Raw genomic sequence first — 26,788 nt, 5'->3', positions numbered from 1 at the left:
GTGACTCTCCTGTGGGTGGTGCCACCCCTGCACTGGCCTGGGCCACCCCTAGGTCTCCTGTCTGAGAAACTGCAAAACAAGAGTAGCTTGGAAAAGCTGTCCTTTTGTACAGGACACTGGCGTCTGTAAAGGACACTGTCGTTGTGACCGGTCCCTGGGTGAGCGCTCCTGCAAGTCATCCTGCTTTTTTGCTATAGTTTCTTTCTTCCTTTTTTTTGTGGTGCTGGGGATGGACCCGGGGCTTCAGGCATACACACACGCTGTCGCTGAGCCCGTGGTTTGGGTCTTCAAGGTCCCCAAAGAGCCCCGTGTTAAAGGCTTGGTTCTCAGCCTGGTGCTCCTGGACGGTGGAGAGAGCTTTCCAAGGTGTGGCCCAGGCCAGCGCAGTGGTGGCACCACCTACAGTCCCAACTACTTGGGAGGCTGAGGCAGGAGGCTCACTTGAGCCCAGGAGTTCAACGCCGGTCTGGGCAACACAGCAAGACCCCATCTCAAAAAATAAGCAAAAAAGACTCTGGGTTCTCAGTGGCTCCAAGGCTTCCCTCTCTCATGGGCCTCATGTCCCCCCAAATGCTTTCCTGACTACTAAAGCCCCACCACAGGGTGATTCTTGAGACATCCATGGAGCTGGGGAGGGGGGGTCTTCATCCAGGACAAGGTCAGACATGAGCGAGGAAAGATCCTATTGTGTTCTGCAAACTGCTCAGCTCTGGAGAGTCTGGCCTGGCTCATGCCCCAGCCCCCTCTTCTCCACAGCTGTGGCATGAAGACGGGGGGCTTCCACGGGTGGGGCTCGAGTTTCCTTGTCTGTATAAGGGGCCATGCCACCCACTGTCGGGGGTTGTACATGTACAGGTTGACACAGATCATGGTTCTAATTCTAGCAACTGCTCCCCCTTGCTGCGTGACCATGAGCAAGTTCCTCAACCACTCTGTGCATTAAAACAAAGGCCACTGGTTTTTATTTGTTTTTGCCATACTGGGCATCAAACCCGGGGCCTCACGCATGCTAGGTGAGTGCTTTACCGCTGAGACACACCCCTGACCCCAGGGACACAATACCTTTATTCATTTCTTTTTATGTGGTGCTGAGGATCGAACCCAGGGTCTTGCACATTCGAGGCTGAGCCACAACCCCAGCCCGGCACCTGGATTTGAGGACAGAGAACACGCAATAAGAAGTCCTCTCTTCTGGGGTACAGTAGCGACAGCTACTCAGGAGGCTGAGGCAGGAGGATCTCAAGTTTGAGGCCAGCCTCAGCAACTTAGCAAGATCCTGTCTCAAGATAAAAAATAAGAGGGGCTGGGGATGTGGCTTGGTGACAAAGCACCCCTGGGTTCAGGCCTCAGTAGCAAAAACACCACAAAATCCCTCTTCTCATTCATTCAGCACCCTCTTAACAGCTGCCACGAGCCGAGTACCACGTCACCCACCCAGGATGGAAGACCTAGTGAGAGGCGTCCCCTCTGCCCACTGACGCCCAGGCTGCGATGACCCCACCGAGGCCAGCCTCACACAAGGACACACAGAAAATGACACATTTCAACTATTTTATTTGCTTCTGGGGTGTCAAGTGTGGAGTCTCCCAGAGCCCAGCAGACCCTCCTCTGCTCCAGGGGACCCCGGACACGGAACGGGGTCTCAGACAAGGCACTGGCAGGCCCTCAGGTGGGGGGGAAGCCACACTGGGGACGGAGGGGCGGGCCCTCCCTGGGGGACAGAAAACAGTCACTTTCAGCAAGAACAACTATTTCCTAGGAATTGAGAACAAAATGAAAACCTGAGATTTGGGCGGGCCCCAGAACAAGCCAGGAGGAAAGGGGGCCCCTTCCCAAGGCCCAGCTGTGGCCTCTCCTCGTGGGCCAGGACGGGGACGCCACAGGCTGTGAGGAACCCAGAGCCGGGGGACTTCCAGGCAGAACCCTGGCGCGGGCCAACCTGGGTCCAGGTGGAGGGGGCCATGGCCACTGCCAGCACCAGGACCTGTCCCCTTCTCTGTGCCCCGCGAGCACGGGAGCAGGGCAGGCACTTCTGTGTGTCGCTGGGCAACGGGAGAAAGGTCAGGGGAAGTGGGGGAGGGGAGGGAGGGGGAGAGGACAGGAGGGGGCTGGGCTGCGCCTCCAAGGTCCTCAGAGGGCCCAGACAGTGTGTGACAACCAGCCCAGACACAGGCCACCGGGATGGGGACGTCTGGGTGAGGGCTTCAGCACCCCCCACAGAGGCCTGAGCCCTGCAGACAGGGACGTCGGCCAGGCCTGCCCCCAGGAGCCTCGTGCCCAGGGTCTTGGGGGGTCCCCAACTTCCCCACAACAAACACACTCCCCCCCTCGCCCCCAGCCCGGCCCCGTGAGGATTTGCACCTGGAGCAGGAGACAAAGCCCTTTCACTGTCCCGGCCCTCGGGCGCCCGCGTGTGTCTGTGAGGCCATTGGTGCCCGAGGCCGGCTGCAGCCTCCGAGGCCGCCCCACAGTCTGGGGCAGAGGCTGAGGCCACAGAGAAGAAAGGAGCTTTGTCCCCACTTCTGGGTGCAGACGCTGTGAGGGGGCGGGGAGGTCAAAGGTCAACAGTCTAGACAGGCAGCCAGGAGGGGGGGTGGGTCTCCTGCAGCCCCTCCAGCCCAGAGCCACACACCAGGTGGCCCTGCTCCCCAGGAGGCTCCTAGGACAAACAGCCCCCCTGCCTCGGAGCAGACCCTGGCTGTTCTAGACGTTTCCACGCCAGCAAAGAATAGAGCAGGGATTTCCCTTCGCTGAAACTATTGCAATGTGACATTTTCCCTTTCTTTTCTTTCTTTTTTTGGTCCTGGAGAGTGAGCCCGGTGGCCTTAACCACTGAGCCCCATCCCCAGCCCTTTTTGAGACAGGGTCTTGCCAAGTCGCTAAGGGCCTCACTAAGCTGCTGAGGTCAGCCTTGAGCTTGCGATCCTCCTGCCTCAGCCTCCTGAGTTACTGGAATCACAAGCGCGTGCCACCCCGTGCCCGGCACAACATGACATTTTCTTAAAAAATCTGGCACTGGCTGGGAATCCATGACTCAGCCCTCCTTCCCCTGGCCAGCCTTGCGTGAGTGGCCTCGGGGACCTGCCCGCCGGGCAGGTCGTAGGTGTCACCAGGTGACCCCAAGCTCAGTTCACCGGTCAGACTTCCCCTCGCCCTTTTCCCCTCCCACCCCCCAGTCTCACTTCCTTCTCCGGCTACAGCCTGCACAGGCCACCCACCTCCTCCCCGGGCCCCAGGGCTGCAGGAGACACAGAGGTCACAGGCTGTGGCACCTGTGAAAAGGGAGCCATCGTCAGGTCCAGGCTGCTCACCGTCCCCTCCTCAGCACCCAGGGGCTCCCCGGCTGCTTCCCACAGACCCGCCCAGCGTCACCTCCCTCCTCCCCCAGCTGCCCGCCACGTCCGTCCCCAGCCTGACTCTCCACCACGAAGACCGTCACCGCCTTCCCCATCTCAGACCGACCGTCTGCCAGCTCCTGGGTCTGAAGATGAGGGGGGACAGGGAGCCTCGGTCCTCCCTTCTCACACAGGGACCAACACAGACAGACAGACCGACCACGGAGTGAGCGATGAGTTCACCCAACAGACACGTCACAAAACGTCACCCCCTGAGGAAATAAAAGCTGGCAGGACGTGAGTGACGTGTTTAATGGCATCTGATGACGTGAGAGCCGCCCTGCGCTGCGCATGGCAGCGGCAGCTCATGAGGAAGGCAGGACGGCGACGTGCAGGACGTCACACCTCTGAGGGGCGGAGCCACACAGGACCAGGAACACAGGGAGGGACAGGGACAAGAGCTGGAAAGGTCTGGGCAGGTGCCCAGAGAGCCCAGGACCGCCCCTCCTGCCCTGGGGCCTCTGGGGGACAGAGATGGCCTGATGGAGCCTGGGGTCGGTCTGAATGAGATCCCGGGGCCCCACGTCCCGAGAGCCCCACGTCCTTCTGTCACAGAAGCCGCCGAGCACGTGGCTCTCTGGAGACCCCGTGCTCAGGCTGGGGACTTGGGGGGACAGTGCCCAACAGAGCAAGGGCTGGCATGGAGGTGGCAGGGTCCCAATCACCTTAACCTGCCAGCCACAGTCCAGCCCGCTGCCCAGAGCAGAGCCGGGTCACACAACCGTGCCGCTGGCCTCCCAGGGACAGCCAGGGCTCAGGACACGGTGGCCAAGACCCGCCAGGTCCCAGAGGACCACCGCCAGGTCCCAGATGGCCAGGCGACCTTGAACCATGCGGCAGGTCCGCGAGGCCCCACCGACCTGGGAACGGGAGGGAAGGGAAGGGAGTCAGAGAGCCCAGCCACCTGCCTGGGGCTGCAGAACCTGGCGGGACCCAAGCAGGACTCAACCAGGGACAGGGTCCAGTGGCGCCCTCCCAGGGCAATAGGGAAACCTCGTCCCCAGAGAAAAGCCGATGGTTCCCCAGACGCCCATCTTCCTTCCTTGGTGGCATGGCTACAGGAGGACGCTCTCTCCTGCAGGTGTCAGGGTCAGGCCACCTGCTGAGGGAGACCGCTGGCCCTGCCCGCCAAGTTCAGAGTGGGCAGGGAGCGAGGTAGAGCGACTCCCGAGTCCTGGGGACGTCCCAGAGACCACTCACAAGAAGCCCACCGGGGCCCGCCAGTTCCTGCAGGGACACGTGGGGACACTCCAGGACGCCAGCTCCAGGCCCCAGGCCCAGATGCCCAGCGAGGTGGCGGCTACTTTAGGTGTTAACGGACCCCCAGCGGCCCAGAGCGGCTGTCCCACGGGTGCAGGAGGCCTCCAGGGACGGCGCACAGCTCTGGTGTCAAGGGACCAGGTCCCCATGGCTGCACTGTGGCCTGGCCACTGTTGTCCCGACACAAAGACAAGAGTCAAGTCCAGTTTTGGGGGCCAGAGGCCAAAGAGGCCACACCCTGGGAGAAAGAAAAGGCCCGTCTGTCCTCGGCCGAGCCACGGGTTGGCAAAGGGGACACCAGTCGCTCTTGGCCCCCAGCTCCCACGACTGTCCTCAAAAATAGAAAAAAAGAGAGAATAAAACCAACCGTCCCAGGGCGGCCCCATCTGGGGCCACCCAAGCTTTGGGGGACAGTTTTGGGCTGAGACTCTTCATGAGACTTAAATTTGAGACAAACCAGCCAGGAGCCAGGGGCTGGCTCTCCTCCACCCACAGACGTGGGAGGCACAGGAGCAGGCGGCCCGGCCGGAGGTCACAGGGCACGGGCCACCTGACCAGGATTCCCGGGGCGTCTGGGCCCACTGGTTGACCTCCTGGCTGTGGCGGCTGTGTCCCCCAGTGCACAGGGTAACAGGAGAAGCCCCAGCCTCTGCTTCAAGTCCACCGGAGCTTCTGCAGAGAGAGAGGAGCCGGGTGACCGGGGACGACCGCTGGTCTTCCTGGCCAGGCCCCTGAGGGCGATGTCCCTCTTGGGTCCACGGGGCGAGGTCTTGGGAGGCCTGCGGCGCTCAGTGTTTGTGGCGGTAGCTGAGCTTGTCTTCTGACTGCTCCAGCAAGTCCAGCATCTCCTCGATGATGGCCCGCAGCGCCCTGCCCAGCTGGTCGGCGTTGTAGGGCTTGCCCAGCGGGGGCACGTGGACGAAGGCCGAGCGGCCGTGGCTCTGGTACAGGGAGGTGTAGTAGGTGAAGTCACACAGGTACCTGACCCACAGGACACGGGAGCAAGGACAAACCAGGTCAGCCCGGCGACACGCAGGTGGCCGAGCATCCGACCCGCGGGAAGACGCCCCGGGCACACAGCCATCTGCCAAATGGGAGACCACTGCCCCTTCCCCACGGGCAAGCACGGAAAGCCCGGCCAACTCCAAGTGCTGGGGTCCACGTGGAGAAGTGGGCAGGCTGGGACGGTGCTGGTGGGAACCACATCTGCCTGTCCCCGGGGAAGGCGACAGCACGGGCCAGTGAAATCATGACCGTGCGGACTTTTCAACCTGGCATTTCCAGGTTCGAGAATCTCCTCTTGGGAAACATCCGCACGAGGGTCCAGGAGAGCAAAAAACAAGGACCTTCACGATTACGTAAAAAGGCAGAAAAACTGACGGCAATCTCCATGTCTGCTAACGGAGGGGGCTTGATGGACTTTGGTTCTCCCCGCCCAGTGGAATACTACGAAGTCGTCCACAAGGAAGGCAGCAGAGCGCGGGGAGCGGAGAACCCACCGAGATGCATGTTGGCTGCTCCCAAATGGAAACTGGGGAAGGGGATTCCCAGGGAGATGCATGTGATGTGCCCCACCCACGTGAAAACAAAGCAAAGCCAGATGAAGTCCTAGACCAGGTTACGGGGACCTGGTTCAACCCCCAGGGATTCTCAAGACCCTCCACATGGTGAGTAGTATTTGCACAAAACCTGCACGCGTCCTCCCAGGGGCTTCAGTCCTCTCTAGAAGACTTAGAATATCAGATACAATGGAGATACTATGGGGTCATGGTTATCCTGTGCTGCTGGGGAATGACCAGGAAAAGCAATGGTCAGCACAGATGCACCCGTGCACAGATGTGTGCAGCATGGAGCCTCCAACACAGAGGCCAACAGTGGCAACTAGTTCTGTGCTTCATGTGTGTTGAGTGCTCCATCCAAAAAGGCCAAAGCCGACAGACTGGGCTTGCCAGTACCAGCCTCAGCCAGCCAGGGGGACCCCCTCACACCCACCACAGGGCCCACAGCGCCCTACCTGCCGGCATCCTGTGAGATGGTCACTGTCACATCCAGACCCAGCGTGGTGACCCTCTTGCACACCGCATCCATGTCAATGATGGAGTCAATGCTCTCAGGCCCGTCCTCCACGCAGCACTGAGAGCCAGGACAGAAGCGGCAGTTGTCCAGTCCCTTGTAGCCCTTGTTGTGTCCACATTTCTCCAGTGTGACTGTGGTCGCCATGCCCGATACCCCCACATGCACCACCAGCTGCAGATAAATGGGTAGGGCTTAACACAGCCTGGCGGCGGGACTGGGGGTGACCGCCAGCCAAAGAGAACAGCAACCCCCCCCCAGCTCTGCCTGGGGTACATGGTTCCTGACTTCTTGCTGCTGGAATAGACCCTGTAGTCACTCTCGCAGAAAAGGTTACCAAGCAAAACATGCAAGGGAATGAACACTCAAGGGTGCTTATGGCTGCTTTGTGTGCCCTTACAAATATTGCAAACAACCTAATTAGCCATTCTTGAGTGGAGGATAAATAAACAATGAAACATTACGCAGCTGTTAAAATGCCCAAGGCACTTTAAAATGGAATAATCCTCAAGACTTGTTGCCAAGTGCAAAAGGCATAGCTTCCAGGCATCTAGCTTGAAAGGCATCCAAGATGTAAGGAAAATGGTCACTTTCTCTTCTTAAGTAATTACTTTACACATAAATTTGGATTGTTTAGAAAAGTGAGATTCAAATCTGGGTGCCACCTCCCAAAAAAAACCCCCAAACCCCAAAGCAAATGAAAGCAAGAAAAAGCCCAGAAACCAGTATGCCCAGTAGGAACAGAAGAGCTCCACAAATGACCCAAAATTCCCCAGCCATGAGGCTAACAATGCCAGATGTAGCCCCAGAGACTCAGGAGGCTAAGGCTAGAGGTTCGCAAGTTTGAGGCCAGCCTTGACAACTTAACAGGATGCTGTCTCAAATCAACTGAAACAGGGCCAGGGATGTAGCTCAGAGGTGCAGCAGGTTCCATCCTCAGTGCCACAAAAACTAAAATTTAGGCTGAAAAGAATAAAACAAAATGAATAATTCATAAAATAAAGTAAAATAAAGTTTAGGCTGAAGAACTTGCTGTTTCTTCTCGTAGCTACCCATGGCCACAAGTACCTTCTGGGCACGGGATATGTACGACTCAAGATTGAACTGTGTCCGTTGTGGAAAATGTAGTCCAAGTACGGAAAACCGGCACAAAAGACTGTAAAATATCTCATCAGTAACTTTTCCCCTAAAGGCTGGGGGTGTGGCCCAGGGACTCGGCACTTGCCTAGCACACACGAGGTCCAGGGTCCAGTCCCAGCACCACAAAAAAATAAAACATCAAAAAAGGCCGTGGGAAGGCCACCCACGCCACCTGGGATACAGAAGTGCACTCCAGGATGTTTACACAGTGACAAAATCACCTGACCCATCTCTCAAAATATATCCCCACATTAAGCAACACAGGAACATGTGACTGTAACTTGCTTTTATTTGTTAAACTGGATGAAGACAAGATTACCTAAATGTCACAGGAGGGGAAAGCTTCTATGCAATCCCTGGTCCACAGGCTTCCAGGACCCCCTCTCCAAGACAAAGAAAATTCCACCTGAGACCAGTGAAGAGGTGTCCTTGGAAAGGGAGATGCCTGCCAGGTACAGTGGCGCTCATCTGCAATCCCAGAGACTCGGAGGCTGAGGCAGGAGGATTGCCAAGTTCAAGGCCAGCCTCCACAACTTCCCCTGACTCAAAAAATAAAAAAGGGCTGGGGGCGTGGCTCAGAGGTAGAGCACTGGCCTAGATTTTGGGATGCCTGGGTTCCATTCCAACATTGGCAATAAAAATAAAATAATAATAATAATAGTAATAATAAATCAAATTAAAAAGGAAGACCCTCTGGCCTGCTCTGCAGCCCCTAAAGGAGGCACGCGGGAAGGCAGGAGGCCTAGGACCCCACTTCCCAGCTAGGCTCCGCCCACCATCTTGGCTGGGCCGCACGACCCCTCTGGAGAGCGCCGAGGTCACCCCCGTCTGCGGGAGTGGACACGTGACCCAGGCTTGGCAAATCAGAGTAGGCCTCTCCTCCTCCACCACAGTGATTGGCTCAAGGGCCAGCACGTGACCCCAGCTAGCCAATCAGGACCAACCGTGGACCTTGGGGAAATACTGGGGGGAAGGTTCTCTTCCTGTCCAGGGGCTAAAATGCGAGGTCACCGAGCTGCCGCCACCTGTACCCCCAGAGGCGCTTCCCAGCGCAGAGCAGAGCAGAGCGCAGCGGAGGCCCGGAGGATGCGGACAGCGCTGGGGGGACCCGGATCAAACCTCCCCTGAAGCCCACACGCTTTTCTGTTCAAATCACGTGGACAGGGGCTCGGGCACTCTGTCATTTATGGTTTTTTTGGTGCTGGACATTGAACCCTGGGGTGCTTAACCCCCGAGCCACGGCCTCACCGTCTTTATTTTTTATTTTAAAATAGGGTTTTGTAAGTTGCCGAGGCTGACCTTGAACTTGTGATCCTCCTGCCTCAGCCTCCGGGTCGCACCTGCCCGGCTTCTGTTCCTGGGGGTGAACCAGGGCTGTGCGCAAGGACACCTGCCCTGCCACTGAGCTGCACGACCTGACCCTGCAGCTCCTGAGTCACTTGTAACCAAACCCAAATCCTCACTGAGGGGCAGAACCAGGCTGTGAAGTCCCAAAGACAGCGCTCCTCCCTCACAGAGACCAGAAAAGCAGGTCCCTTTTGAGGCGGGGGGGCTCTGGCACTGGCCATGGTGGAAGGAGGCGGGCCACACAGCGTCCCTGGGTGTGGTGGAGCCCCGGGAAGCCCCGCCCTCCTCACCTGGGGACTGTGCTTCTCCCACAGGGCGGGGATGAGCCTCTGCACCGTTTTGTACTCAACCGGAATCTCGTACACGTGCAGGTCCACGCTGTCACCAAGACCCAGCTTCTCCAGCTCCTGGAGGAGAACAGAGGGAGGCTCGTGATACCGGTGAGGGCCGCAAGGAGAATGCGCTCCTGGGGACAGGCTTGCTTGTCCTCAGGACACAGGCAACGGCCCTGACCGCTCCCTGGAACAGGCGGAGACGTGTTCTGTGTCCCATGGCTGCTTCTCCCCTCTCTCACCACATCTCCAAGGAAGGTGGCATGAGTGTTGTTAGAGCCAGGCTCCTGGGTTTGAACCTCACCTGTGTGACCTTAGGCAAGATGCTTAACTTCTCTGAGCCTCAGTTTCCACATCTGTAAAATGGGGGTAATAAAGTCCTTCCCTTACAAGGGAGTTGTTAAGAATTGAACGGACCAATTGACACAGTTCCAAGCAATGCCAGGTACATTTTAAGTGTTCAAATAATGCTAGTTGCCATTACTAATATGGTTTTGTTGTTGTTGTTGTTGTTTTGGTTCAGGGGATGGAACCCAGGGCTTTACATATGCTAGGGAAATGCTCCATCCCTGAGCTACATCCCCAGTCCCCCTTGTTGTTCTGGATAAAAATTATTTTTAGACTTGGAGCGTGGTAGGGAGCAAGTTCTCAGTATAGGTTTGCAGATGGACTCTACTCTTGAGGGAGCTTCCAATCATCTCAGGCTTGAGATGAAAAAGGTCACAGGGATCGCCAGGCACAGTGTGTGATCCCAGGGCCTGGGGAGGCTGAGGCAGAAGGATCTGAAGTTCAAGGTTAGGCACAGAAACTTAGACACTAAGTAACTTAGCAAGACTCTTCCTTAGAACGGGCGTCGTGGTGCACGCCTGTAATCCCAGAGGCTGAGACAGGAGGATCACGAGTTCAAAGCCAGCCTCAGCAACTTAGTGAGGCGCTAAGCAACTCAGTGAGACCCCATCTCTAGATAAAATACAAAATAGGCCTGGGGAGGTGGCTCAGTGGTTGAGTGCCCTTGAGTTTAATCCCTGGTACCCACTCTCCCAAAAGAGTTTGAGGATCGAGAGATGGAACAGGTGTGGTGCCTGCAGCTCCAGCCTTGGGCCTCCCTGCCTCCACTGCTTTCTACACCATCAAACCCGGATTCCCCTGCCTGTTCCCACCACAGCTGCTTGCAGTGGGGTGACATCCTGATAGCCGCATGGGGCCTGCCTCACCTGCTGTGCACCAGCTTAGCCACACTGTGCACTGTAGTGTGGCTTGATTCCCGTGATACAGGGCTGGCTGGGATCCAGGACTGCTGCCACCCAGCATCATGACAGGGGATCATTAGCCCAGAGAAAAATCTGTATTAATCCATTTTCTGTAACTATAACAAAATGCCTGAGGCTGGGTTACTTTATAAAGAAAGGGGGTTTATTTAGCTCGTTGTTCTGAAGCTTCAGGGCCTGGCTCAGGCTTTGGCTGAGCTCTGGTGAGGATCTCAGGGGTAGAAGCAGGTGCGAGGTCACACGGCAAAGCAGGACACCAGACGGCAGTTAGGGGCAGGCTCAAACCCAGGGGTGCTCTTCCACCAAGCTCCATCCCCAGCCCTTATATTATTTGAGACCAGAGCTCACTAGTTGCCCAGGCTGGACTTGGACTTGAGATCCTCCTGCCTCAGCCTCCCAAGTAGCAGGGATGACAGGCCTGAGCCACTGGCCTGGTTCGGCTCACCCTTCTCTCACAGCCTTCTCTGGAGGAGCAGCCAGGGTCCCTGAAACTGCCTGGGCTCCTTGTGCAGGGAGCGAGCCGGCAGCCCACCCTCCCCACTGGGCCCCTCCTCCTGGAGGTCCACCATCTCTCTTTTTTTGGTGCTGGGGTGGAAGCCAGGGCCTTGTGCCTGCTAAACCCCGGCCCCTGCCCTCCACAGGCCACACCCAGGACCAAGCCTCCAACCCGTGAACCCGGGGACACACTGCAACCATGTCCCAACCACGGCGGGTCCACCCTGTGTGCACAGCTCTCCCGCCAGCGGCGCGTCCAAGCTGGTGTCCAGCCTCCTGCCGTGGACCCTTCTTATCATCAGAAGTCACCAGCTGCACTGCCACACACGGGGCGAGGCCGCCGGCTACACAGAGACCCTTCTCCGGGGTTTCTCAGATGCACCCCAGTTTTCTGTGGCAAAGGGATTTGGAGACCTAGACCCCACCATGGCCACCAACAACTCCAACCCGTGAGCCCCGGCCCTGCTCCGGGGGATCCAGAATCGCTCAAGGATGGGGGCGCGACAGAGCGCAGGCTGCGCATGCGGGGAGCCGGGGCCACCCCAGCACCCACCGCACAACGTGGTGATGATGGTGATGATGATGATGATGAAGAACTAGATTATGTCACATTCCTTCCCAGCTGCAGCCTTGTCCCAAATTAAATTGCAACTCCCCCCCCCTCCCCGCAGTGGCCCTGGTGCCTGCAGGGGGCGCTCCTGTCATCTCCCCGCCCTGCTCTCCCTCCGCCCCTACAGCCACAAGTCCCTCCTGGCCAGGGCCTTCCCGCTGCTGCAGGAGGCACCATCTGCAGGCCCTGCCTCTCCCCCCACCTGTGACACTGCTGCATGCCCCGCCCCAGCTTCCTGCCTCAGGGGAAACCCTGAGTCTCTGGCCCCTTGCCACTCTCCCTGTCCTGTCCCATGGGAAGGCTCCCTCACACAGCAAGTGGTTGAGGAAGCTCGTGGCTCAAGTTTGGACTGATGGCAACAGGACTGTGTGGCCCTGGGCATGTCCCCAAACCACCTGCAGGAGTCTTACCTGCCTCAACTTTAAGTAGGGGCTGGCTGCGACCTCACTCTCCTTCTCATCCTTTGCCACATTTAAAGTGAGCTCCTGACCATTCACAATCGTCAAATGGTAGAAACAACCCAAACGCCCGTCAACAGAGGGAGGATAAATGAAATGCGGCCTGTTCGCCTGGTGGAACATTATGCAGCCATGAATAGGAATAGAGCTGGATGAACGAACCTCCAGAGTAAAGAAGCCAGTCAGCACAGGAAACAGCACGTCCAGTTCCACTCATAGAAATGGACAGAACAGACACATCTATAGACAGAAGGCAGAGCAGTGGCTGCCAAGGGCTGGGGGAGGGAGTAGCAAGTGATGGCTATTTGGGATGGGGTAATGGAATGTTCTGGAAAAGATAAGGTGATGGTTATGCTATTGGATGAATGTGCCAAGTGCCAATGCATTGTATGCTATCTACTTGGTTTTTTTGCAGTACTGGGGATTGAGCCCAGGGTCACGTACATGCTAGGCTAGACACGTGCTCTGATCCTAAGCTTCACCCCAACCATCAAAATGAGGACTAATTTTATGTTACGTGAATCTCACCTCAATTTAAGAAGAGGAAGAAGAAACAATTCTTAACAGCAAGGTTGGCAGAGGGTAGCAATAAGGAGAATGGCCTCTCTAGAGTACATGATCAACTTTGTTCCTTCCTTCCCCCACTGATTGGCTGGGTGTTGCTGGACAAGTTGCTCGCCCTCTCTGTGCCTCAGTGCTCTCATTTGTAAATGTGGTTAACAGTAGTGCCCACTGCATAGAGAGAAAAAAAAATAACAGAAACGAAGGGCAAGTACCTAGATCCAAGCTGGCTCAGGGTTCTAACACACCAGTGGGCTTCCTTTAAGAAAACCTGGGGACTGGGGCGTGACTCAGTGGTACAGCAGGTGCTTGGCCTGCGTGAGGGCCTGGATTCCATCCCCAGCAAGTCAAAAAAACCAAAAACAAAAATGAAAGCCACTCTGGCTAAGGTTCAGCAATCAGATGAACCCTCTTGTCTGGAATATCTAGAAAGAAAAAAAAAAACAGACAAAGTACATAAATTTATGTTCTCCTCGTCAGGCCTCCCGAGACAGTATAGTGGGGAACCTGTTACAGGGCACGCCGTTGGAGTAGGGATTCGCTGCGGTTTGGATGATTGTCCCCAGGGACCCAGGTATCAAACCCTGGTGCTAGCTGGGTGCTGTGGCACACACCTGTCATCCCAGCAGCTCGGGAGGCTGAGGCAGGAGGATGGTGAGTTCAAAGCCAGCCTCAGCCACTCAGCGAGGCCCTCAGCGAGGCCCGCAGCGATGCAGTGAGCCCCTGTCTCTAAATAAAACACAAAAAAGGGCTGGGGATGCGGCTCAGTGGTGAAGCGCCCCTGGGTTCAATCCCTGGCACCAAAGGGGAAAAACAAGGTGATGCCATTGGAGCTGGCAGAACCTCTGAGAGGCGGGGCCTGGTGAGAGGTGGCGGGGTCCCTGGAGCTGTGGCCGCCCCTCTCCCCTGGCCTCTGGGCATGGTGAGGTAAGCAGCTCGGCTCAAGCCCAGCTCTGCTCCTGCCCAAACGACCGTGGCACCAAGGCCCAAAGGCACGGGTTCCTCAATCCTGGACCGAACCCTCTGAACTGGGAGCCAAGGTAAACCTTTTCCCTTTAGAAGCTGATGACCTCAGTATTTGCTCTAGTGACAGAAAGCTGACACGGTACTCGACATCTAGAGGTGACCTCATCCCCGGAGGATGTGGTTGGTTCACAAACAGGTCACAGCATTTCATAGAAGGCACCTGAGTGCTCTGGGCTCTGGGATCCCAGGGGCCTTGGGATCAGCCTCAGACACTAGGGGACAACTGCAGCTGTGTCTGCACAGCCCCGGAGAGAGCCTCTTGCTGAAGGGTGTGTGTGTGTGTGTGTGTGTGTGTGTGTGTGTGTGTGTGTGTGTAAAGGAGCCCAGGAACCAAGGCTGTTCTGATCCTGCTAACAAACCCAGAGGATGAGGTCGTTTCCAAGTACCTCGGCTGTCTTCCAGACAGAGGCCCAGAGGCGGTCACGGGAAATCCAAGAGGACCAGCGTGTGGCAAGGAGACGCTCACAGTGCCTGGCGCCAAATCAGAACTCACTAGGCACCAGGCGCGGTGGCGCACGCCTGTCATCCCAGCAGCTCGGGAGGCCGAGGCAGGAGGATCACGAGTTCAAAGCCAGCCTCAGCAAGAGCAAGACTCTAAGAACTCGGTGAGACCCTGTCTCTAAATAAAAATGATCAATAGAAACAGGCCGAGAATTAGACAGTTGCCAAATTTCTTAAGAGCCTGACAGATTGTGCGGTCCCCTCATCCCCACCCCACCCTGGGTCCTATCGCCACACTCCAGAGGTGATCCTTTAAGACCCCCCTTCTGCCTCATGCACAGCTATCCAATGAATCACAGTATGGCGACCTCTTATCTTTTTTTTTTTAAGAGAGAGAGAATTTTAATATTTATTTTTTAGTTCTCGGCGGACACAACATCTTTGTTGGTATGTGGTGCTGAGGATCGAACCCAGGCTGCACGCATGCCAGGCGAGCGCGCTACCGCTTGAGCCACATCCCCAGCCCCCAATTCCATCTTAACTAAGCACTTCATTCCTTTTCTATCCCCCCTCCAGTGCCAAGGATAGAACCCAGGCCCTGGCTCATACTAGGCAGCCTCTACCACTGAGCTATACCCCCAGCCCTTTTTGAGACAGAATCTCACTCATTTGCCCAGGTTGGCCTCAAATTTGTAATCCTCCTCCCTCAGCCTCCCAAGTAGCTGAGATCACAGGCATGTGCCGCTGCTCTTGGCCTCCTTTCCTGTTTTAGCTAAGTATATAGCACACGCTGTGGCCGTAACTTCTGCACCAGAACTGGAACGAGTTTCTTTTTCCTTCTCTACAATTTAAAGGGCAGAAGAATCATTCTTTCCATAGATCAGAGCAAGCTCAATATCTGATTTCTTCTTTACTTATGAGCGAACGCTCACCTTTCCACTTCAGGCAGCACTTACAGCTTCTGTATGTCATATCTGAATTCTCAGCATCACTACTCTTACGCTTTGGGAGCACTATTAACTGTTAAGTTAGTAAGGATCACACAAGCACAATGGTACCAGGGCAGGCCATCTGGTAACTGAGATGGTTACTAAATGACTAATGGGTGGGTAGCATATACACTGTGGATACACTGAGCAAAAAGATGATTCACATCCCAGGTGGGATCAAGTAGGACAACAAAAGATTCATCAACCTACTCAGAACAGTACACACCTTATAACTTATGAATTGTCTATTTCTAGAATTTCCAACTTAATATTTTTTGGTCCATGATTGACTGTGGTAACTGAAACCAAGGAAAAGTAAAACCACAAATAAGGGGGCATTACTGTATTTATTTTCACATCAATTACAAACTTCAGTAATTATTTTCTCCACTCTGCAGTCTGTTTCAGAGATCCATCTGCATATCTACACTCTCTGCTGTATAATATTCCACCTCAGAAACTGGCTCTCATGGATTCAACCATTTTCTTATGTTGGAACACTGAAGTTTCCTCAGTTGTATGTCATGCTGCAGTAAATGCACTTGTGCACATTTCTCACACAAATGCCAAGAAGTGGCATCACTGTCCTGTAAGATTAGTACATATTTATTATCGAGAAATATTGTTGGAATCCCAGCTACTCAGGAGACTGAAGCAGAAGGATCACAGGTTCAAGGTTAGCCTAGGCCACATAGTGAGAACCTGCCTAAAAAAAAAAAAAAAAATTAAGGTAGCTTAGTGGTAGAACACCCTGGGTTCAATCCTCAGCCCTGAAAGAAAAAGTGACTTGGGAGCACACTGAATGTGTTAACTCACTCATGTGACTAATGGATTAATGGGTCATTTGCCAAGTGGGACTGCCCTAAGAGCTATATGTGGCTGGACTCCCCCCATCTGTTACCTGTCTCTTGCCATATGATGTCTTGCTGTGGCCTCCGAATTCTGCCAGCAAGAAGGCCACCCTTATTGATAAGACCTCTCAGCCTTGGAGGAGAACCATGAACCAAAATTAACCTCTTTTCTTTATAATGTATTCAGTCTGTGATATTGTGTTACAGCAACAGAAAATACATTAAGACAGAGACCCACTGATCTCTTCTCTCTCTTAAAAATAAATCAATGGGCCGGGGATGTGGCTCAAGCGGTAGCGCGTTCGCCTGGCATGCGTGCGGCCCGGATTCAATCCTCAACACCACATACAATATCCGCTGGTAATTAAAAAATAAATATTAAAATTCTCTTTCTCTCTCTTCTCCTCTCTCTCTCTTTAAAAAAAAAAAAAAAAAAAAAAAGAAGGAAAAATAAATAAATAAATCAAATGTGCACCATGGTGGTGGACGTCTGTATTTCCAGCTCTTGGGAGGCTGAGGCAGTAGGTCTGCAAGTTCAAGGCCAACCTGGGAAACACAGGGAGACCCTATCTCAAATAAAAAATAAAAAGGGCTGGAGGGTGGGGGCTGGGGCTCAGTGGCAGAGCACTTGCCTAGCATGCGTGAGGCACTGGGCTTGATCCCCAGCACCATAGAAAAGTAAGCAAATAAAATAAAGGTATTGTGTGCAACTGAAAAAAAAAAAGGGGGGGGGCTGGAGATGCAGGTCAGTGGTAGAATGCGGCCTGGAATGCAAAAGGCCCTGGGGCCCATGGGGGGGAGGGGGGAGCAGTAGGAACCTGGAGGAATCTCCAGGTGTGAACGGTGAGAGGGCGCCACCTGCTGGACAACGAAGGAACGGCCGCGGGCAGCGGCACGGATGGACTGTGCGGAAACTCACTTGGCACTTGGGCTCCTTCTCCTTGTCGCAGTTCTGGGGATTGAACCCAGGGAGCTCTACCGCTGAGCACATCCCCAGCCCTTTTTCCTTTACCTTGAGACAGGGTCTCCCTGTGTTATCCTTGGTCTGGAACCTGCGATCCTCCCGCTTCAGCCTCCTGTGTAGCTGGGGTCGAGTTTGACGCATGAACCAAGTCAGCGCTTCCCAAGATCAGAAAGAAAACCCACCCACAGCCCCTCTCCTCCACACCTGATTCCTGCCCTTCCCCTCCAGGAGGTCAAGGTCATGTCTTGAGTCCCAGGCGACTGGTGCTGTTTTTAAAATCAGGACGGAAACCTGGATTGAAGAAATGCAGCAAGACCCGACACGGTGGCCCACACCTGTAATCCCAGGGGCCGGGAGGCTGAGGCAGGAGGATCTCAAGTTCAAAGCCAGCCTCAGCCACAGCAACAGCCTCACCCCTCCAAAAAAAGACATATAAAACCACCTAAGTTTTAAATATTTGTATATTTTAAAAATTATATTATAGCACTTCCTTCTTTCCCTCTGCCCACCCCAAAATATTTTCAAGCTACTCCTTAGAAAGTCATTTTTAAAATTTTATTTTTGCCCAGCCTGGCCTCCTGCTTTAGCCTCCCGAGACTCCAGGAGTGCCCCACCGCGTCATGGGATACTTTGTGGTCACAAAGGACAACAGGGGAACTTTTCAGGGAGAAATCCAGCAGATCCCACCTCAAGTCAGAGGAGGTCAAAGGCACCAGTGAGGACCGTCACAGCTGGCGTCTCCTGATAGGACTCACCAAGAAGGTCCCACCCAGAAATGGAATTCTCACCCAGAAATGCAGCGCCTGAGGCTAATCGTGAGGAAACAGTGACAAACCTGCAGCAGAGACGGTCCACACAGTGACTGGGCGCTTTTCACCACACATGTCAAGCCCCAGACAGCAGGGAAGAGGGGGGAGTGTGCAGAGCAGAGGGGCTGGGGGAGGGGAGACGTGATCTGGAAGGTTCTCCCTGTGGAAGGCGAGATCCGAAATCAGGCTGCAGAGTTCAGAGCTGCACTGACATTAAATCAGCCTGAGCCTAATCATCGCGCCAGGACCCTTTTAGGGCATTCACTATGAACTGCTTAGGGGCACGGGGTGGCATGTCAGCAGTGACCCTTCTGTGACTCAGAGAAAAATTCTATTTAAAGAGAAAGAGCCAATGTAATAAAAGATCAACGTTTGGGGAAGCCGGCGGCGGAGCTCTGCTCCCAGATGAGAGGCGCAGACTTCAGGTCCCTGTTAGGACTCTCCCTCCCGCTCCCTGAAGCGCCACCGGCCAGAGGCCCGGGTCAATCATCTACCAGGTTTGTTCTTGCCGTCCCTAAATCCTGTCAACCATGACCCTGCCCTCCCCTGCCTGGATCCTTTCTGCTCTCCTGTGGCCCTGGTGGAACTTTCTGGCAATGCAAAGCATTGTTAGGAGACAGGAATGAACAGGATCCGTGTCCCAGGCCGAGGACTTTAAAGACCACTTTTATGCGTTCAGAGCTTCAGTTGGGGACCTGTCCCTTCGCCAAGCGTGCTGCCCATGGCCTGGCCACCTGCAAGCCCAGCCAGCCCGGTGGCTCGATTTAGTGGCACTGCACTGACTCACTGGTGCAGGGGACATGAAGGTAACCAACTCTACCAATCTTCCCGGGGCCACCAGGACATATGACCTGCTGAGACCAGATGCCCAGCTCAGAGAGCCGGACCTCCCTACCCACCCTCTCTCTCGTGGCCTCTCTTCCTTCCAAGGAGTGGGCGCGACATGCCCCGTGACTCCACCCCCTGAACATCATCGCCACTGGGAGATGTTTCCCAAGCACCTGGGGACTCACCCACATTAATTTTTCTTTTTCTTTTTTTTTTTTTTTTTGTGCCAGGGATTGAACCCAAGGGTCCTTAATCACTTAATCCCTGAGCCACATCCCCAACTCAATTTTTATTTTTATTTTTTTAAATTTTGAGACAGGGTCTTGCTAGGTTGCTTACTGCCTTACTATATTAGTAAGGCTGGCCTCGAACCTGCGATCCTCCTGCCTTAGCCTCCCGAGCTGCTGGGATTACAGACACACAACATGACCCCTGAGTCGCTTTGATGACTTGAGGCAGAAAATGAGGTGGCCTGGCAAAGGAGCCATGGAGGGAGTCGTCTTCCTGGCCTGATATTTGCTCCTCATGTCTCTGGATCCCACCCATGGCCACCCCCAAGTAGGAGGGAAAGTCTCAACTAAGAAAATCAACTGATCAAGGGGCTGGGGTTGTGGCTCAGCGGTAGAGCGCTTGCCTAGCATGTGAGAGGCCCTGGGGTGGATCCTCAGCACCACAGAAAAATAAATAAATGAAATAAAGATAGCGTGTCCAGTTACAAACCAAAAAATAAATTTAAAAAAAGAGAGAGAGAGAACCACCATCAAGCCCTGTGGGGATGCATGCGGGTCCTACCAGCAGTTTGGGAGGGTGAGGCAGGAGGATGGAAAGTTCAAGGCCAGCCTCAGCAACTTAGTCCCCGAGACCCTGTCTCAAAAAATAAAAAGGGCTGGGGGTGGGGCGCTTGTCTAGCCTGTGCAAGGTCCCGGGTTCCATTCCCAGCACCAAGACTAAAAAAGAACCCAGGGTAGCAAAAAATGGCACATATGACGACCCTGCTTAGGATGGCACTCCCTCTGGGGCAGGCTGGGGAGCGGCGGGTGAGGGGCATCTGCTCCTGTGAATTGTTCCCTGGTTTTCAAAAGGGGGAGAGCCGGCATCTTTGGGCTCCACGGGGAAGATCTGGATAAATTCTTTGCCTCTGGACGCATCCTCTTCCAACCCGGCAGGACGGGTCTCCTGGGGAGGCGGGGTGCTGCAGCGCACCCCGAGTCCCGCAGTCCTCGGCAGCGGCCGGGCTGGGGCTGGGCTGGGGCGCCCCACGCGCATTGTCCCCGCCCCGTCTACCTGACAAGACCCCGCCGCCCGCGCCGCGCCTGACCGATTCCCTTGACCCCACCACAAAGACCCTCTTTGTTCGCTGGTAATATCCTTAGCAGGTCTGTCTAGACTCACTGTGGCAGTAATTGTCCCGGGATGTCACCACGTTCTGTGACCCGCTCAGGCAGGGAATGCTACAGTCAGCCCCAGCCTAGCGCCCCCTGGCCCTCCACACCCACCTGAGCCTCCGGAGAGACAGGCAGCCCGTGTCCCAGCCCATCACCCCATGTCTAGGGGGGCAGGGACACGTGAAGGGCACAGGCCCTCCTGCAGGAGGTGCTGGGGGGAGGGAGGGGTGAATCTCAGCCCCTGGGGAGGCTGAGGCAGGAGGATCACAAGTTTGGGGTCAGTCTAGTAGCTCCCAGGTTGGGCGCTCCTGGGTCCCATCCCCCGCACTGGGGTCAGCCACCATCCTGGGGACACATTAAACGGGGAGCTTCCCCCCAACTCCCACTTCCCAAATGAGGCTGCTGGAAACAGTTCACTCTCTGTGGGGTGCAGCCCCCACAGGGCACAAAGAAGGAAGAGTCAGGAGAGAGAAAGGGTACAGCGGAGAGACAAAGCCGGCTGCAGGTCCCCACTGGGGACAGGTGCTCCTTCCACACAGGAACTCTTGGGCTTCTGAAAATTCAGTGAGGCCACAAAGCAATGGCAGCTGGCACCTTCAGGTGCAGGGGGACACCCGTCCACTGTCGCCTGCCTGCAGCTGCTGTGGACACCAAGAACAGCCCAAGGCTTACCTTCTTGAAGGATGGAGCTGGCCATCCAAGCCTTTTGTAACAGGCCAATCTGCCTTCATCCAGGGCAATGGAAAAGAACCCATGGCAGCTGCAAGCCACCCCGGGGACACGTCTCACAGATCCCGAGCAGCCACAGGTCACTAATGGTGCCAAGTTCGAAATCGGCAAAACTCACCAAGCAGCGAGCAAGTCAGCAGAGGGCTTAATACCTGGGCCTGGGGCGCAGCCAGGAAGGGATACAAGGGGCTTCTTGGAGCAAACATGGAAGAACCACAGAATGTTCTAGATCTTGATCCAGACTCGGGGTGCACATACATAAGACTTCACTGATCCTACACACAAGTGCCTCCAGTCTGCGTGTTTGTTTTTAAAGGGAAGCAACCAGATCTGAGAAGACCAGCATCTTTTAATCCGGGGAATGGAAGAGAACCTCCTTATTTCTTAAACTTCAGGAACAAAGTGGCACATGGAAAGGTCAGGTCTGGAGAGACGAGGAACCGAGCAGAAAGGGTCTTTCCCCCAGGGCCACAGGATGAAAAGCTGCCAGCCTCCACCAGGACCCCGAAGCTCAGAGGGATTTCCAAAGATTGTTTAATTGATTTTTCTTCTATTTAGATGCAGATCGCAGTGTCTGGGGCCCAGGAATTCAGACACTCGGCTTTGTGTCCACTCAGCCCCGTGAAGGCTCCTGTCTGAAACTTGTACAAAGCCAGACACACAAGTCTTCAGAAACACGCTGTTTCTTTTTGTCTGGGGCTCTGGGGAGCGGGTGCGCAAGACGGGCCTCGGACACGCTCCCATCTGCAGGGTCCCGGGACCCCGGCCCTCCATCCTGCTTACAGAGTGGGGTGGGAAAAGAAGGGGGGAAGCAGCCAAGACTCTGAGGTCTCAAGTAGGGGGTGATAAAATAGTGGGGAGGAGGCAGCTGGGGATCAACACCCTGAGAGTTCCATTTGGATTTCTCTCCAAATCCAGAAGTCTGGGCTGAGAAGCATGGAACACTTTAAATCAGGCAGCTAATGGGCTGATTTATATAAGGGGGAAACATGTCTCTCTTTCTCTCTAGTCATTGTTCCCTAGCTGCCTCCAAACGCCCCATATGGCATAGAAATGAGGACAATTCTGCAGGCTGGCACCCTGCTCGGGACACCAGGGAAGACACCCCCTCCCTGCCTCCACTAGGCAGATTTTTTCCACTCCCAATTACTGGAAGGCGACAGTAAGGGTCATTGTACCCTCTCCTACAGGTTTAAGACACCTCCCCCAACCATGTCCCCATCTGGTCTCCCAAACCTTGGAGACACCTGACCACATACCAGGGCCTCCTCAGGTTGGCCATCTGGAGACCAACCAGAGTCCCCGTTTGAGTAAATGCAGATGATTTTTGATAAAAAGAGATGAAGATTCCCTATTTGGATGCTTCCTAGGTAAAGAGGGGCCCAGCCCCACTTATGCACCTGCCCTGCGGAAACAGGTAACCTTGACATCCGTGCCACAACCCCCCAGGACCCAGTATGTAGCTCCCAGCCAGAGCTTGGGGGGACTTCTGAAGCCGTGCCACTCCTGTTTCCTCGTTGTGTGACCTCAGATAACTCCCTTGATCTCTTCCCCAGGCCTCAGTTTCTACATCCATAAAGTGGCCGCAAGAATAACTACAACTACCTTGCAGGGGGAATTGAGAGAATTCAAGAGAGCCGGGCAGAAAAAGGCACATTCAACAAATGTAAGCAGCGGGCGGCGAGGACTCTGTGAGGGGTGTGTACCAGCCTTGAATATTTTGAAGGAGACTTTCTTCAGGGCCAAGTATTTCTGGAGGAGCCCAGCTCCAGGCCCGACTCCTCCCCTCGGGATCTGAGTTACCTGGACTGCAATCCAGCTGGCGTTCACAGTGTGTTCCCCAAAAGGGCCGAACCCTGAAAAGTAGTAAGAGCAACGTGTTACCGTAGAGCTGTCCTTCCCAGCCTGTCCCAGGACTTCTTTTGAATCCCAGCTCAGTGTCCCCCTCCTCTGCCTGTGTGCTTTCAAATGAAGTCCAGCAAGAGGCCAGGAGCCTCCATTTGCCCCAGAAAAAAAGCTGATCAACTCCTTTCTCAATTTCTTTCACCATCCTCCACCCACCCTACAACTATTTTATCACCCTTCAGTGTTGGAGTCTCCTGACTCTGGAGATAACAGGGCCTTAGGCACTCCATGAATCACAGATGTGTAAGGAATGACCCAAGTCATCTGCATGACAGTGACATTCAGCCTCTCAGCTTTCCTTTAAGGCAAGGCTACTTCCTGGCCCCCCTTTACAGGAGCAAGGACTGAGGCACAGGGGTCAATCCAGATGCAAAGGTCACAGTGCAAGAAGATGGAAGAGCCGGGATTCCAACTCCCATGCGCGAGGGTTCAGAGCCTGAGCCTCCCTCTGCTAATCACGGGGTCATACTGCCTAAAAACTAAGCATCTCTTAGAGCAGGGCCAGCTGGGTAAGGGTTCCTTATGATGTCAATGTCATGGGAGAGAGACAGTGCCCTGGGATAGCAGGTGGGAGCAGCAGTTCAAGAGGGGACCTTTGGACTCCCTCCTTCCACAGATTCTTTGAGTCCCAGCTCAGTCACTTACAAGTGAGGTGACCTCTGTGGGCCTCCGTTTCTCTTTACACAAAATGGGACACTGTGAAGATGTCGAGAACCCAGGAAAGGAAAATGCCCTGGGGCTAGGGAGGCAGTTGGTGACAGAACCCAGCACAGGGCCAGCCTGCATAATGAGAGCCTGAGTGAGAGATCACAAGATTGAGGGCAGCTCCAGGGGGCAGGGACTCTCCACACCTGTTAGGAAGGGGAATGGCTTCCTCCAATTTCCTGGGACTTAGAGCAGACCCACCTCTAGACTCCTAGGCTCACAAAACACCTGTTGGAACGTTTTCTTTTTCTTTTCTTTTTTTCTTTTTTGTGGTGCTGGGGCTCAAGCCTGGAGCTCCGTGCCTGTGAGGCATGCGCTCTGACTGATCTGCATCCCCAGCCCGGAGCGTTTCATTTACTCCCCCCCCCCAACCTCTCTGGAGAGCAAGTCAAAATGCCCCTGCACACACACACACACTCCGGGGCCTGGCGGATGTTGACGGGCCACTTGGCCCCGAGGTGGAGTCTCAGCGAAGAGGAACAGTTGGTTTCAAGAGAATCAGTGACAGCTGGGGCTTGGCGCACCGAAAACAATCCAGGCTGAAAAGGTTTTGGCTGAGACAGTCCCTGGGACGGCCAGGAGGGAGCCCGGCGCCCTCGGACTTTGAACCCCTACCAGCCCCTGCCCGAGGGGAGCAGCCCCCCGTTAACTCAGCACCGGGGAGCAGCGGCTGGGAGGTTCATTTGTCACGGGGGCACTTCCTGCCCGTAAGTCAGCCTTTGTCCCCTGGGGCCAGGGGGTGGGGACAAGCCCGATCTCGGGAAGGGTAGGAAGGCAGGGTCCAGTCCAGTCCGCTGGCTGGGCAAACAGAACAAGCAGGTAGGTCCCTGGAGGGTCACTGTCCTCAGGGGTACGAAAGGACTCCAGAGGGGGCCTGATCCACGCGGGGTACTTGCCCGGACCCTCCCCCAGCAAGTCCCGCCTGTCCTGACCCCCCCCGTCCCGGGGACCGCGGAGGCGCCCCCTCCTCCACTTTCCAGGTCGCCCGAACTGAGCTGGACTCCCCCCGGCGATGACATCTTCCCAACCTGGGACGACGTGCAGCACCTGCCCGGTCCGGCCCGCCACCCCAGAGCCGCCCACAGCCCCGGCCGCTGCATACCGGTCACCACCACCGCCTTCCTGGGCTGTTCCATGGCGGGATCCGGCTGCGCCTCGGACCCGCTGCTGTGGGCACTGGCGAGTCCGCCGCCGCCCCAGCCGCCGCCGGGACACCGCGCAGCCCCGCCCGGGCCCCGCCCCCGGCCCCGCCCCCGGGCGCCCGCTCGGCGTGCGCGCCCCCGGCCACACCCCCAGCCTCTCCCCCAGCCACGCCCCAGTCGGGCTTTCGGGACGCAAGTTCCCAGTCCCGCCCCGGCCGGGCGCTCAGCGTGCGCGCCCCCGCAGGTTCCAGCTGTACCCCGGCCGGCCGATCGGCGTGCGCGCCCCCGGGCTCCAGACGTCGCTGGCGCATCCTGCACGCCGCCACCCTGGGCTGCGCCCCAGGGCGCCCGCCTGGCGCTCACCAACGGGTTTCCCAACCTGCCAGCGGGCTGGTCCGCCCCGCGGGGTGTGGCAGCTGACCGTCTAGGAGCCTGGCGCCGCGGACCCACAGGTCGTTTGTACTGCCAGTATACATTAAGCGCCTACTGTATGCCTACTGCCCCAAATTGGGAGCAGGAAGAACCAACCGGGGACAGTTCACCACCCGCTTATTCACGGCGTTTTGCACATGGGGAAACCAAGGCACAGCTCCAGACCATTTGCCCTGGGCCACTTCTCAAACTTGGAAGGGGTCACAGAAGCTGCATTCAGGCCAGGAAGTTGAGGGGAAGAGCGGAATTAAAGAGGAAAAGCACTGACTACATTGGGCTATTGCTAAGGAACAGCCCAATGTGGCCTCAGAGATCTCAGCTTCCCGTCTCCCCCACGCTGTCCCGGAGCCCAGCTGCCTCCCAAGGCCTAACACTGTGCCCTCTGCCTGGAACAGCCCCCAGGTACCTGCAACTGGACTGTTCCTCCTCCTTCTCCCTCCCCAGGGGCCCTCCCCACCTTGTCCCTGGTGGTTACCTCCTCTGAAGGTCACCTATCTCCCGGTCACCTCCTGCAAGGGTTCTTTCCCACCCAAGCTGAAATTACCCCACCCACACCGAGGGTCCTTCTCATTTCCTGGTTCCATCACTTTGTTAGCGGTGAAGCTCAGAAGTCACCCCTTTCTCCTCCCTGCCTTTCTGTTTAACTCCTCATTTCCATTGACAAAGGGATTAGACCTTCCAGAGCAGGAAGTGTCTGTTAGAGCTGCGACCTGGTACCCACAGCATCCCCTAGCGCAGGCTAAGTGCCCTGCCGACGTGCAGATTTCCCCCAAAAACAGCCAGAAAAGTACAGCTTGAGTTTCTGGCCAAGTCCTCAGAGACAGGGCTGGACCTTGGACTTGGATCTCTGGCTTCTCATTCCAAAGGCCTTGGCTCCGCCCCCATTCACGAGGACTCTGGGCGAGGACCGGCTCCCCCCTGCACCCTTCCAACGTCCGGGGCAGAATTCTCTGGACTGTCCCGGGGCTTTATTTGCGAGCTCAGGCTTGAGATCACATGCTCAGAAGCTATTTTGGTGTTTGGCAGCTTCAGGTAGAATTCAGAAAGTCTGAGAGCCAGCCTGGGCCGGTTGTGAGAGCAACAGCCAAGCCCATGGGAGCAGAGAGCTGACCAAAACACTCGCCCAAGTTTGTTGTTTTTAAATATTATGTGGATTTTTAACCTTTATTTTATTTATGTATTTTTATGTGGTGCTGACGATCGAACCCAGTGCCTGGCACGTGCTAGGTAAACGCTCTTGCCACTGAGCCACATCCCCAGCCCTCAAGTCACGTTTTATAATTCAGACATTTACAGGCAGTCTTCCTTCCCTATCCACAGTTTCTACAGCCACAGATTCAACTAACCCCTATGAAAACTATTTGGAAAAAAAATAGTATCCGGCACCTACGGACCCTTTTCCTTCTCATTATTCCCTAAACAATATGGTACAACTATTCACCTAGCATTTATATGGCATTAAGTATTACAAATCATCAAGAAATTACTTAAAATTTATGGGAGAGCATGTGTTTGGTGGCACATGCCTGTAATCTCAGCTATTGGGAGATTGAAGCAGGAGAAGAATCACAAGTTCAAGGTCAGCCTCAGTAACAGTGAGATCTGGTCTCAAAATAAATAAATAAAAACAATAAATAAAAGGG

At 55.4% G+C, this 26,788-nt stretch overlaps 2 protein-coding genes across 7 annotated transcripts; one reads left to right on the top strand and one right to left on the bottom strand.

The window, feature by feature from the left end:
• Nucleotides 1-1,537: 1,537 nt before the first annotated feature.
• Nucleotides 1,538-24,829, bottom strand: Pgpep1 (pyroglutamyl-peptidase I). 6 transcript variants are annotated; one of them, XM_040290266.2, is made up of 6 exons: nt 24,674-24,769; nt 22,765-22,817; nt 18,046-18,179; nt 9,506-9,622; nt 6,670-6,902; nt 1,538-5,596 (listed from the first exon to the last, which is right to left on the bottom strand). In XM_040290266.2, exons 5-6 carry the CDS (start codon nt 6,873-6,875, stop codon nt 5,188-5,190), a joined length of 615 nt encoding a protein of 204 aa, XP_040146200.2. In that variant the 5' UTR covers nt 6,876-6,902; nt 9,506-9,622; nt 18,046-18,179; nt 22,765-22,817; nt 24,674-24,769; the 3' UTR covers nt 1,538-5,187. The 6 variants fall into 6 exon arrangements, with proteins under 6 accessions (XP_040146200.2, XP_040146201.2, XP_040146203.2 ...); XM_040290267.2 differs by lacking the exon at nt 18,046-18,179 and having other exon boundaries at nt 24,674-24,829; XM_005332998.5 differs by lacking the exon at nt 18,046-18,179 and having other exon boundaries at nt 5,307-5,636; nt 24,674-24,829.
• On the top strand, nt 23,977-26,788 carry LOC144375002 (uncharacterized). Its single transcript, XM_078037862.1, has 2 exons — nt 23,977-24,390; nt 24,529-26,788. The coding sequence occupies exon 2, from the start codon at nt 24,706-24,708 to the stop codon at nt 25,627-25,629; it is 924 nt and encodes a 307-aa protein (XP_077893988.1). The 5' UTR covers nt 23,977-24,390; nt 24,529-24,705; the 3' UTR covers nt 25,630-26,788.

The sequence above is a fragment of the Ictidomys tridecemlineatus genome, chromosome 2, assembly GCF_052094955.1.
Source record: "Ictidomys tridecemlineatus isolate mIctTri1 chromosome 2, mIctTri1.hap1, whole genome shotgun sequence".
Taxonomy (NCBI): Eukaryota; Metazoa; Chordata; class Mammalia; order Rodentia; family Sciuridae; genus Ictidomys; species Ictidomys tridecemlineatus.
Note: the sequence above shows the minus strand (reverse complement) of the source record. Positions and strands in the feature narration are given on the sequence as shown.